The sequence below is a fragment of the Agelaius tricolor genome, unplaced genomic scaffold (assembly GCF_023055355.1).
Source record: "Agelaius tricolor isolate 1412-34295 unplaced genomic scaffold, bAgeTri1.0.p SCAF_2, whole genome shotgun sequence".
In the NCBI taxonomy this organism is placed as follows: Eukaryota; Metazoa; Chordata; class Aves; order Passeriformes; family Icteridae; genus Agelaius; species Agelaius tricolor.
In genome coordinates, this window is record NW_027269262.1 from 24085252 (window position 1) to 24099366 (window position 14115).

The 14115-nt window shown below is 35.4% G+C and overlaps 1 protein-coding gene across 7 annotated transcripts in view; it reads left to right on the forward strand.

Moving 5' to 3' along the window:
- The window catches only part of SEMA5A (semaphorin 5A), a 314662-nt gene that overhangs the window by 124990 nt on the left and 175557 nt on the right, over positions 1 to 14115 (forward strand). For all 7 annotated transcript variants that reach the window (XM_071454478.1, XM_071454487.1, XM_071454484.1 and 4 more), the window contains one exon: positions 3329 to 3374. In XM_071454478.1, the coding sequence (XP_071310579.1) occupies positions 3329 to 3374 (46 nt within the window). The remainder of the gene's footprint in view (positions 1 to 3328; positions 3375 to 14115) is intronic.

Below are 14115 nucleotides of genomic sequence, written 5' to 3' on the forward strand. Positions count from 1 at the left end.
AACATATTTGCTTTCCTCATTCATTAAGCATCAAATGGAAACAAATTTGCCAATTATCACGAGTGTCAAATCAGTTTAGTTCCAGTGTGCAAAATTTGTCTTGCTTGTTGCCACCATATTTGGAAAAGAAGCAGGGTTGTGTGCTAAGAGGTAGTATCTGTGCTTCAGAAATGTAATTTCATTTTTCTTTCTCATTCATTGTTGCCTTCAAAGCATAAGTGCACTGGAATAAAGCTGAACCGAGGTTGAAAGATGGCAGTTCAGGGCATAATCTCAATAACAATTTGAAAAAATGTTTTTACCTGTCTCATGAGGAGAATAATGGCTCAGCACGTGTCATGAAAATTGGCAATGACTTTTTCTTTGGACTGCCAGATTTATTAATACTACATTTCCTATGTGTTTTTTTTACTGTCATGCTCATTTCTTCAATTTTATTTTAGATATTTTCTCATATGTGTGCTTTCTGAATGAGTTCTCACATGCCAGTGATGCATGCTTTAAGATATTAAACTATTGGATTTGGAAAGCTGAATGAAATCCTGCAAGTTTTACTGAAGTGGGCGCATCTAGGTAGGAATAGCTCTGATTGCTCTCGGAGTGCTAGTTTGACACTTAGCCCAGGATTATTTATGTAGTCACAGTCAATCTGTGCTGTCCATTTGCCCAGTTTATGTTGCTAAGGTGTTTTTACTGTCTCTTGCACATTGCTTTTCTTGTTCAATTTTCCTTCTGCTGGCTTTATAAAGCTAAAAATATTTTAATTGGTTATTGACAGCCACAGGAAATTGAAAAATGTACACTTATTAGCTCTGCCTCTTGATCATTCGCATGAATGTAGACATTTTAGTCTCCCTAACACTTATAGGGTCAATTTTTCTAATTTCACACTGAATATATTAATGTGTAGAAGTGTTGTGCTCTACTGAATAGGATAAAAATCTCATTTTCTAGGAAAAAAAAAGGCAAGAAAAATGTTGAGTGTCTGTTTTTCTTCAGGCCGGCACTGTGTTTGTGCATTTATTTGTTTAGAATTTTTAAGTTTGGCACAATAGCTTATGTTTTAACAGGCTGAAATGATGTCAGAATAGAAGCTGTTAAAAAGACATTATTAATTTGATAATCTGTCCTAAAAAGGCCTCATCAGGCATAAATTTTCAGCAGATATCTGAAGATGAAGTACACATAGCAATTGAAATCTGTATGATGTATGGTCCCGAAAACGAAACATGTGAGGCCAGACTGCTCACATATTCTGCAACAGAGACTGCATTTATTTGTAGAGATGGGGCATTTATGTGCCATTCCTGTGAGTCTGATACTACTGAGTTAAGAGAGCAATTCATACCTGCTGAGGATTCAGTTCATTTTCATTGGAAGGAAAAAAAGTTTTGCACCAGCAGTGAAGTTGGTTTCTTTGACATTGGAGTGAAAGTAGTACAGTGATGGGTGATGGAAGTTTAAATGCACCAAGGTGAGGAGCAGACCAAGTATTTATGCTCCCTGCTGAATACTTCTGGGTAGGACAATCTGTGAAAGTGAAGGTATTTTTTGTCATTACAGAGGAAGTGTAGAAGTGTTAGGAGCACTATAATGCATTAGTTCCTGCTGTTTTGGTGAAAGCCTTTCAAGTCCACTTGCATGTAACTTGTTGGTGAAGCTTTGTGTGTGTACATTGTTCTGCAAAGCACTGTTTTCTTTGCTTATCCACTTCTGGTCTCTTCATGATGCAAACCCAAGCATTATAGCTATTTCTTTGTGCTGATTTAACTGTATAATAAAAAATATTCTCTTTATTTTACTTTCACGTGGATTCTTGCTCTTAATACCCCACCTCCTGCATTTTGAGTAATTCTCCTTAGCAATACTCCTAGGAAAGACTAGTGACATGGTTCCTGTACAGCCACAAGTAGACCATACATGTACCAGAGTTAATAAATAAATACTCATAGTTGTTTCTGAGAGTCCATAAATAAAGATAGCCATGATGGTCATGGTGGTTGTCTTTCTGAGTTAGATGTATTTTGGTTTTGCTCTTCTCCCCTACCCTGCTGTCTCATTAAAAAAAAAAAAAAGAAATGTAAACTACAGGTTCTGACCATCTGTGCCCATTAACAATACCTCATACCTCTTGGGAAAGAATTAGCATTATTATCTCAAAAAATCTGGCCTGATTCTAATTTTGATTACACGCCTATAAGCTACATGGATTTAATATTGCAGATAATTAATGAATATTGCAAATATTTAAAGGTAAAATTCACTCATCTCTTTGTCATATGGGTTTTTTTTTACTTTAAGCAAATTTTTAAATTTCTTATCAATTGGTGTTACAAATTTGTTATGAATAAATTAGGATGGAAGTAATTTATATTATTATTTAAAAATACATTTTATTTTCATTATTTTCATCTCTGAAACATTATCACTTTGTAGTAGCGTTGGAAAATCAGAATTGTTTTAAAAAAGGTAACAGGAAAAAGAGGACTATGGGGTATTACTTCTGTGAAGATGCAGTAGAAAAAAAATGAATAATGAGAAGAAGAAGAAGAGGTGTGATAAGAACTAAGAAAGAAAGAAAATAATGTCAGAGGAGGAATATTTCTTGCTTGTGGACCCCTCCCAAGGTCTGTAGGTGCAGTGATGCTGCTGTAGAGAAAAGGCAGAGTGAGAAATATTTTTGCAATAGATGCACAGGCTTTTGAAATCTGTGCTTGGTTGGTCTGCATGTAGCTCCTGCTGTCTGTGGGAAAACATTCTTAGGCTGTGGAGAAGTGAGACCACACAGGGCAAGACTTTGTTCCAAATTGTGAAAAGTCAGGGGCTTGTGCAGATTTGCCATCTTACTGGGATCCTGTGCTTCAAACTTTACATACATGTGCCTGAGCTAACTGCATGAGGTTCCCATCTTTGTGGGGAGGGATGGAGAGCTTTAATGTGCCTGTGTGTGTGTTCTGATGGAGCCATCCAGCACTGGTGACATGGATCTGCCAAACCTCTGGGTATTTCTTCCCATTGATTCTAAAGGAAGATTGGAGCAATGAATCAGATATACATGCATGCAGTATAAATATCTACTTCATTCATGTTCAGCCAGACCTTCAGACTGAAAATCTGTTTTAGAAATTAACTAAGTCCCTATCCCAAAGGGCTACATATTAAGACAGCCTCTGAAAGAATTTGAAGCCCTGAATACCTGTCACTTCTAAATTTTTTTCTGCCTTTATAGTAATTAATTATGTTTTCCATTTAAACAATGGTAACATTTGGGTTTTTCACTGAAACATTAGTAACAATTCATTTTTATCTGCTATTTTTTTAACCCCAGAAACTACCTCTTCAGATTGAAGCTTGAGGATCTCTCTCTAATACAGGTATGTGTTATTTCTGTTTCCTTAATTCCTCTGCAAGATGAAGGTAAACAGATATTTTAAAGCAGATAATCAAGATATTCATAAGCTTCATAGCTACACATAAATATGCATCTGTTTTTGTCCTTTTTCGGGCCCCTTATTACATAAGTCATATTATCCCTTTTAATTCCAGATTAGCCTTTGTCCCAGGCCATACAGATCTGATGTTGCCTTACTTTGCTGTGATTTTGCTAGAGTGGATTTTCATACTATTCATTAATACAATTTAAAATTAACTACGTTTAGGTTCAGTACTGTCCCTATTAATTAATGAAATAAAACTATACAGCTGAGTACATAAAAGTAAAATGCTTTCAGGTAAGGCTGTCCTTGTGATTTGTAAAACAACTTGAGTATGTTTTAATTAGGCTTTCAGATTTTATTTGCCTTCATAGAAACAAGATCTGATGTTAGCTTATATTTAATAAAAATTGCAATATTAATAAATATTCAGTTTTGTTGCTGGTGTTTAAAGCTGTGACACACGATGCACTTTTAATATACAGAATTTGGACTGTCTACTTTCATCTACTGTGCCATGTTCAATATCCTGACAAATAATTTAAGTGCTAAAGATTCTTGTTGAGAGACTGCACTAAGAGGTGCTGTTGTAGTTTATGCTGCTAATTCATAGATTGAAGTTCACTGCTTTCCTTTGTTAGGACATATATCAGTAGGCTGAATTCACTAATGAGGGAGAAATCTGTAAATTACAGAGGTTTATAATTGTGCTGATTCAACCAGACCCCTTCTCACTCTAATCAGAAAAAAATTACAAACTGAGCACAGAAATCATACTGCTGATGTTATAGTAGGTTACTGGGTTTCAGTCTTATGCCTTTAAACAGTTCTTTCAAGTTGGCTTTTGGTAAAGTTTCTTATTTTATCTTCAGTATTGTAGCACCACTTGTTTGCCTCGCTATCTTCTAACATTCTTCAACAAATCTTTAGAAAATTTGTGTTTCTAAATCAAAAGTGGTTTTTTTTATTTTTCCTTTCACCAGCATATCTTTACTATCCCTCCACCTAGTATTCAAGTTTTCCCCCTTATTTTCAAACCTACCGTTATTACTCCTTCATATTTTTCCTTCCCAGATCTTATCTTCCTTTTCTTTCCTTCTACTTCACTTCTAATTCTGTTAGAGTGTCTCAGGACAGCCATTATCCAAAAGATGTATTTCCTTGGATATGCCAGTTTTGGCAGCTCCAAATCAGCTGTGAGGTGACTGAAGCCTTTCTTTTAATTTGTAGGGTGAATTATTTAGGATTTCCAAACTAGCTAAACAACACATTCAGGTCTTGTCTTGTAATCTGATATTATGTTTAAAATAGAGAGGAACAAAAGTGGGGAGCAATGCAAAAGCTGTATGAAATCCCAGCAGATCAGAATGATGGAATTTCAGGGGAAAAATAAAGCTTTTTGTGGTTTAACCCATTGGTACTTTATGTGCTAGTTAGCGTTTGTTTGGCAAGGGGCTGAGCACTTTGACATTTCATGTGCAAACAGAAGAAATTTTCTTTTAATATTTCTTTCTCTTCACACAGTTTTTGTCATAGTAATAATGTAAAAAAACCTCTCATTAAATTCTACTTATGTTGCTTGCTTTGATTCTTTTTTTCTTGGTGTTTTATTTTTCCTTTTGCATGAGCCAGCTTCTGTAAAAACATTGCAGATATTTCGTGGCTAATAAGCCATGTTTTCACATCTGGAAAAAGGGCACACAGTAAAGTGCTAGCTATGAGAGGCTTTCAGCATAGCTCAATAACAACACAAAAAAGCTAGAAACAAGACAATCCATATACCTGTTGTTTAATTATCTTAGAAAATTGCACATTGTGTGTGGGAATCAGGAGAAAAATTACTGACTTTTTCTCTTGCATAGCAAATACTTCCAACATGGAAGCAAATTGGAACAATTTACATCCTACTTATCTACAGTTTTCAATTAGACCTTTATAACTTTATTTCCTTAGCATTGCCACTTTGTTGTTTGGTTTTTGTTTTTTCTTTTTGATAATAGCTGATTCATCAGTTGAATCTTTCTTCTTGTACTTTTCTCTCTGGAAAACAAAGGGAATGCCTCAAACTAAATTTTGACCATTGACACACATCAGTTATTTTTGTCCAAGTTCATTTCCTCATCTGTCATGCCTAACTGTCTGTTGGAATATATTAGTTTGTGCACACACTGCCACTGGGAAGACAATAGGTTTTATGTTACATGTAATAAACTGCAACAGTAATAATCTCATATTTATAACAAAAGTATATTTGAAAATATATTGTTTACAAATGTCTCTGTATTTTTCGAAAGATAAAGATTTAAAAAAAAAAAGTGTTCTTTTGGAGTATCATCAGACTTTGCAAGATTACCAGATACTGTTTTGTAAGAGGAAAGCTTTCTAAAAGGGAACGCATTAAATAATGACTTCTTGTTTGCAAACTTTTTCAAAAATTTCTTTGTGCCAAAATATGTCCTGTCTTTTACAAGTGTATGCCTGGAAAATAGTTTGTAAACACAAGATAATCTTCCTTGGAAAAAAACAAAAACCCAAACCAAAACCAGACATCCATTTGAAATTCAAGTTATCACAAAAGAAATGCAGAACATCTATTAAAAGGATCCTGTTTCCACCAGTTCAGTGGAAGTTAATCCCTTGTAAAAGTGGGGTTAGTGTGCTTCCAGGGTGCATCAGACAGGATGTGCATTTAAACATGAGCTGGCGCTGTGTGCTGATACATTGCCGCCCATTGTGGGTGCATCAAAGTTGTCATCCCACATGTCATGGTTCTGTGCTTTATAGGAAGAGCATGTTGTTTGAATAAGCAAGTTTCATATGATAATATCTTTAGCAAACCAGTATTTGATGTATCTCAGCAATTTTCTTTGTGTAGAAGAATAAAGAAAAATAGAGCAAGTGAAAGCCTTTTAAGCTCTTGACGGAGAAGCCGAAGAGTCAAATTGTTCAAAGCTGCCTGCTGGAACAATGCATGCATAATGATTATGGATTAGGGAAGAAGCACTCTTTGGGGTTGTAGAAGGGCAAATATTTTATCTCTCTGCAGCAATAGCAGGCTCACAGACAGAGAAGGCCTGACTCTGCATGGATTTGTTTTGTGAGCTTTGCTTTGTTATTGCTCACCTCAAGTAACAGTAGAATGATCCATAAAAACATTGGCCAAGATGAAAGCTATATTTCCTGAAAACTCTGTTATATTTCTTAAAATATAAAAGCAGAAATCTAAATAGTAGTTTTTAAATGAGTAAATTTATTTTCAACAATGTACTTTAAAAGCCATGACATCTAGGAAAGGTCAGCATTAATAGTGGGGCTTTGACATTATGTGGTGGGTGGCTGTCACAAGTGTGTGTTCTCACCTTTTCTTTTTTCCAATTTTTTGAAATGAGAGCTTTAAAATTCAAACATTTATTTGTGTCTACCTACATGATAAATTTTCTGATGTGTCTGTAATGAGTAAAAAGCTAATACATGCTGGTAAGCCAGCCTGCATAATCTTTGGATTTGATTATACAATCTTTTCACAAACATACAAAGTGTGCATCTTTTCTTCTTCCATAAGGTGAACTTCTTTATAAACTCAGGTCATTAAGGCATTTATAGGGCACATGCTTGAGTTTGCCTTTCTTATTTAAATGTTCCATCTATGATGTCTATTGCTATTTGAGATGCCCAAAAGGTTGAATACAAGCCTGTTCCACCTGCTTCTGTATTTACATAGTTCACCACAGGTCTTATTCTTATTGAGAACCTTCACATCTTTCAGTTAGAACAACAGACACCTCAGAGTACACTTTTAAAGGCAGTTTTAGCCCATTTTTGCTGCAAGATTCAAATCAAATTCTTTATACCAGCTAAGAAGATTGTAGTTTCATTTTTATGTTTCTTACTCAACTTTAAATTCTGGAATCTTGAGGATTTTTGTTTATAGATTTGTTTGTCCATGTGTTTATACATGCACACGTAAGGCATGCAAGGCATTCAAGGAATTAAAGGCAAGATTGGAACTATGAATTTTCTGGAAAAGGAGCTACTTTGGAGAGCAAATTTTACCTAAGGGAGTTCTTGCTATTGTTTGCATGTGTCAAGTGTGTCTGAAATACATGTTACATGTGATTGTTCACTCTGATAAGAGACATTTATGGTTAGGTGGTAGGCTAAATAATGAGTTAAGTAAATTATACTGTTCTTTGAGTGTATGTTTTGTGTGTACCTATGAGAAATAAACAGGGATTTTATTCCACGATTGAGGTTTTAAAAATATTCATATGTATAACCTGAAATGCTTTTTCAGACTTTACATGAATTTTAATACAGAGTATAATTAAAAAAGAAATTAATTCAAAATATTTTTTAAATAAATCAAATCCTCACCAGGGTTGTAATTCCATTTTGAAAATAACAATTATTTGCTATTGTTATAAACAGGGGTTAATATGTCTTTTGTGAGAAGCCTTTGTAACCTTAGTTTGTCTTTGGTTAAGGTGGTACTTAGCCAAGTCTATAAAAAATGGAGGCACAAATCACTCAAACTCTCCTTACAGTTAATTTTTGGGTCAGTGCTCTTCAGTTCCCTTTGCTATGAACAAAATGAAAAGTTGTAAGTAGTTATGTAGGATCAAATCTTTACTTTATGCTCATGATAAACACTTGCAGTTATCAACAAATTTAGAGATAAAGGGAATGAAGCTTTAATATTTTAACCTCAAGTTTTCCAAGTCACTAAATAAATAGAATCCTTAAAAGGCCACTTAATTATTTTTCTAAAAATTTTGTTTGATGTATTTCAATCCATTTATTTTGTGTCGTACTTTACTTACAGTCACTATTTGTGTAACAGATGCCTGATTTGTGAAATACATGAAGGAAACCTGATGAATCATCATTTTATTTGGGGTGAAGCAACTGTGCTGAAAAGGAAATGAAAGAAATATTTTCTCTGATATCACACTTTAATGCATAAGGGACCTCAAGTAAGAATGTCCTTAACTGATGACAATCATAGTTTGGCAATATTGAAATGCCAAGAAGACTGAGATTTAACATTCTATTTGAGTGTCTAAGCAGGGGAAAAACAGACAAAACCAATGGAAAAAACTCTCTTGGGTTCACCTGTGCCTGGTATCTGTTTAAGGGTGAGAGGAATAGAGAGCATTCCTCCCTATTACAGGTACTTTTCTCCCTTTTTTTATGTGAAGGAAGCATCAGTCACCAAAATACTGTTTCTTCTTAGGCCCTTTACATTTGTGTCTAGGACACACAATGGATAAGCAGAGTGCATAAGTTAGTTTTACTGTTGATGCTGTTCCAAGTTCCTCAAAAGGTTGGAAGTGAAGGGAGCAACTTATGCTTATAAAATTTTCCAAATAACACTGAGGTGACCAAATCACACAGAGTGACAAAAAAATAATAGAGCTAGTGCAGATGTTTGTTTTGATGCTAGGGATGAGCAATATGTGCAGAGGTGTTCGGACTGTTAACTTTTGTCTAAATTGGTGCTGAGAGAAGAATTTATAAAAGAAAAAATTTAAGAAAAGGCAAAGGGTGGTACATCTACATATCACAGTGCTACTGCTGGCAAGTACCTCTTCCTCTTGTTGGTACCTTTCTGGTGGCAGACTGTTGGATTTGATTGTACAATAAGTGCACAAATAATTAAATTAGTGTATTGGAAATTTAAAGAAGATTTATAAGTATTTGTGAAGCCAGAGCGAGTCCTTTGTAGCACGTATAGATGGACTTGGTGGCTAGTGTATTCCAGTTCTTTTTCTGGGATCCCAATAGTATTTTCATTATCTTGTTTGCTGCTTGCATAACAATAGTTACTGACCAAATGTAAAACTTCATCGAAGCCAGAAAAGGATGAATTCAGCTAGCAGTGGGTAATTTCACATATCTAATCTTTATCCAAATGACCTCTTTTACATGCAGCTGAAAGCTAGATATAGAGCATGTTAGATCCTAAACCTAGATAAATCATGTTAGATCCCACAAATCCTGATATTCCCTTTACAACATATTTGTGCAGAAATCAGTTACCAGCAGGCAGTGCTTCATTTCTGCTAAAAATTTTTTTTCTGGAAACAGTTATTGAAACAGTTGGTGCTCTTAGCTTCACCTATATATTAGTCAGAGGATGGCTACTGTTCCAAAACCATTTAGGTTGTATTTGGCCAAGTACTGATTCACTCTGCATTCTGAATTTTCTGAATTTTCTTTCCATGTGTGGGATTTTTCATCTGCAGAGGTGTGGTTACACATATCAGCTAATTGTTTAAGGGTTTTTTCCTCCGTGTGATGTTTTAAGTTCATATGCAGACCCCCATTAAAAAAACTATAGAGAGGGCATGCAGGGCAGCCAACTGGATGTGTTACTCTTCTGCTCATTTCTGCTTGTTATTCATTTACACTTGGCTTCTACAAAATTTTGGACGGTTTTAGTCTCCAGCATCTGTGATTTCCTACCCTTCAGTACAGTTGAAATTTGTCATGTACATTTAAAAAGCATCTACCTGAAGAAAAAGAGTGCTGGCAATTTGGCAGGGCTTTGCTGCTGGTTTGGCTTATCTGTATGTGTTAGTATTTTCAGAGGTGGAGGAAAAGAGTAGAGTAAGAAAACCAGGCAGAGATGTTATTCTTCATTTATTTGCTGTATCTGTCATTGTTTTGTGCCAGTACTAAAATATGTGTGCAAGTGTATTCCTAGACAAATGAGTCCATTTAGCCAAGACACTTAACTTTTTTATTATCTTTTTTTTTTCCTTACCTCTGCATGTTAGACTGCTTTCTTGTATGTTTTCAGTAATCTTCTGTTCTAGTTTTGTGGTAAAGAAGCAACATAGTTACTAATATTTTTCCCTTGCACTGGAGTAAAGCTTCTCTTTTCTTTAGGTATTAAAAATTTTGGGGTTTGTTTTTGTGTATTTTTTCTTTGCTTTGTTTGGTTTTTTTAAAGAGAAAGGGGTAGCCTGCATCTCCTGATGATATAATATGAGGGCATTCATGCTCACGACAAATAGAGGTGATATCAAAATGTATATGTATACATTTTACAGCTGATACTCCTGAAACAGCTGATTTGGATTTTATAGTGGAATAATTTCACCCTTCCTGATACTTTTCCGTGGTATCATCTATGGTGGTCAGCCACACTGCATTACATGCACAAAAGGTAGTTGAGGAAATGGCTTTCTCTCACAAGGTGACACTCGTTCATGTTTGCACTAAAACTATAAATCATTACAATCACACAAGAGTAATCACCAAGTAGAATCTGTTTGAAAATAAATCAGGCTGCTGCTTTCCAAATCTTTGGACAGTATACAACCCTGGCATACTTCAGCTAATTCTGGACTCGAACAGCAGCCTATGACAACAGGGTGATATTTATGGAGGGACACAAGCTCTCTTTGGCTATCAGCCTCTTTCAGTGTCACCTCTATACTGAGAAAGTTCAGAAATGTTAGGAAACTGTGGAAAATGAGAGCAGAAAAACTAATATAGAGACTGAAGGCAGATTGTCTTACTTCTTATATTGTCTTGTCAGGTGGAGAGTTTGCCACAAGCAGTTGCTGATGGAGAGTTCCAGCTCTTTGGCAACTGGATGCTGCAGTGCTGAGCAATTTAGAAAAGAAATGGAATATGCAGTATGCTCTGGAAGACATGATATCTGTAACAGAGTGTCTGCAAACATGTTTATTGATTTTTGCTTATGGACCATGATAGTTCCTGCTATGGAACTGCACTATTGTGTGCTCTGGTCTGTAACAATTAATTAGAGTTCCAACCACAGTTAATATGCTGTGCATATTTAAAGAGCAGGCTTAAAGACACATATTTTTAGCCATGGGGAGAACTGTCTTTTGGAGTATTGCAGAGATCCATTCAGCAGTTCTGCAAGGTTAGGTGAGATAGGGCATAGATGCTTTTGGGTGATGCTACAGAGAGGAGATGAGTTCATCTTACCCCTGCATGTTAGTGGTCATCAGTACTTGGCATAAAGGCATTGTTTGGTCTGTGGTGTCCCCTACAATTGGTTGTTGAAATTTAAAAAATGATAAAATTAAGAAGACCAGCATTTAAACCTTGAGTAATAGAAAAATGGTGGAGCAACCTCATGTCCCCTCACCACAGGGCAGAAAAATTTAAGATACACATCTTGACCCTCAGCTCTAAGGAGCCTTTGACTTTAAAGGATGCACCCAACTGCTGAACTATGGGAAGAATTGGCTGTTTCCATAAGGCAAAAGGTTCTGTTCCCTTCCTTCCTTGTGAAGAGGTGTAAATATTTTCAAGGTTAGGAGACTAGTTTTTTGCTGCTACAGTTTAGGAAAACTCAGGATTTTTAAACTTTTAAGGAAACAGAGCAGCCATACTGAGGCTGAGAGACATGGACACTTGTTGCTATAACCTAGGTAGAAGGACAGATTTGAGGAACTTGCAACAAGAACGTTGGTTGGTCAGAATTCCATGCAGGAATGTGTGGAAGGGAGGGGCCTACTCTCCTGAATGGTTCAGGGCACAAGGAGAGGGTTCCTTCCAGTGTGTTACTTGCCTGGTCAGCCCAATTTATGAGGTGGATTGTTGCTCCTAAATGTTTGAGAGAGACACTGCTTAGTCATAGCATAGGAAGCTAGACCTGTTCTGAATTGAGATTGAAAGTTGTTTTACTCTGATAGGCTTATCCAATATTTTGGGATACCTTTTGCCTTCATTTTGCCTTATCCTTATTTTTCTGCTGCCTTTTCCTTACCCTGTTTTTAGTTCTCTTCTGTTTTGGCATATATTGTTTTACCCATCCCAGATGGTACTTCAATATGATGCTTCTGCTGTCAGGTCTGAGAGTGATAAATCATGTCAAACTATGAAAATCAATCAATTTATTAAAATTGAAAGCTAAATGTCCTTTGAAATATTTGGGTTTAGACACATATATGAGATTTTTATATTGAATTTTTTGTATAGCTGTTATTTTGAATTTATTTGAAGGTAGGCAAATCTAGACCCACACAGACCACAAGCAATTCCCAAATGCTCAGTGGAACAAATTGCCCTCTAAAGGACATAATCTTACCCATAAAGCAATTAAGAGAAATAATGTCACTGTTTATGATGTCAGTATTTTACTTAAAGTTTGCATGCCTTCAAATCACAGCACTTCTAGGTGTTTGTCCTCAAAGTGGAGCTAGGAGTCTGAGCTTAGGTGTTTAGGCCCTCTGTCTGGTGGATGGGGATAGCTCTACACCCAAGCATGGGATCCACTGATACCTGAGTTCTGAATTTCTGATGCTCCTGAGGAAGAATATTGAGTGCACAGGGAAGAATAAATACCACCTTTATTTTTTTTTAGTCAAGTATCTCTATTGAATTTGACAATAAGATTTTTTTTTTTCTACATCACATATATGCAGCAGGCTTCCATTGTGAGTAAATAGTACGTAAAATGTGTGTCAAGCTCTTTCAGTCATGGTTTTTGAACTCTGCAAACAATATGAACTTTTGAAGAGTGTGTGACCACTATTGTGTATTCTTAAGCAAGGCTGAATTGAATATGGGCTGATCTATTACAGAGTTAAGTTAGTTATAGGTTTATGTCCTGTAGTTTGGTTTTTTCCCTTTTTTATTTTTCTTCCCTGATTTTAATACTATCTTCTTTAGTCAGTACTTCTGAATGTTGTATGTTTGCTCCAGTGCCTGGGAAAAATTTTTATTTGCTTCTCCAAATCAGGGATGTAATGGTGGTTGGTATACTGCTTTTCCAAACAAATAATCAAAATATGAAAAGAAAAGAACAGACCATAACAAAGTTATGGAAAATTGGGAGATTACAGGGTCTGTACTTGGGCCTGTTCATATATATTGAGATATTTATAACAATTCAGATTTATATAAGTAATGAAAATTAAATAGTTCAAAGGAAAAAAAAATGTAGTTTTACTAGAGGACCTACAGTTATGTCTATATTCAATTTTGAAAATTACCTCCTTGATGAAAACCTACAGGTTTTTTTTCCCAGGGTATAGCTACTGTTTTAGTAGTCAGAAATAGTCAGCCACAAAAATGTTCATGTTTTGGTTTAGGTTTTAAACAGTCTGATTCAGTTAGTTAGGTTTATTAAAAATCAAATGAAAGACGTGAGAAAATCTCAGAATTTCATATATATGTGAGTACCCAGGATAAAGCAACCTTATGGAAATCACTTCTCGGAGAAACCAATAACTGTGTCAGAAGCAAAACACATTTCTGTTAATTATTAGTTAAATAACAACTTCATTGTGGTATTGACCATTTTTATGTGCTATGTGATTCAGTTTCTTAATACTTTCATTTCTAAGTGCAACCTAAGGTGGGCATGAATTTTCAGAATTTTGAAATCATCTTGGAGATAATTTGATTAATCAGTAACTATTTCTAGAGGTAGGATGGAGATTAAGTTAAATGTTTTCCATCATTTTGGAAAAAAACCCACCAGATTTATACTGTTATGTATTTATTACTTTCTGAGTCTTTGAATTGAGCATTTTAAATTAAATACACTGTCTGGTACATTTATGTGACATTGGTTTCTGTTAATTGCATTTAAATATGAATGACAGAATGAATTCATTCTGAAACCACATTGAGTGGAAAATGCAGTAGCTGCCCAGTATTTGTACACAGCATCGCTTCTAGGGTATCTGTC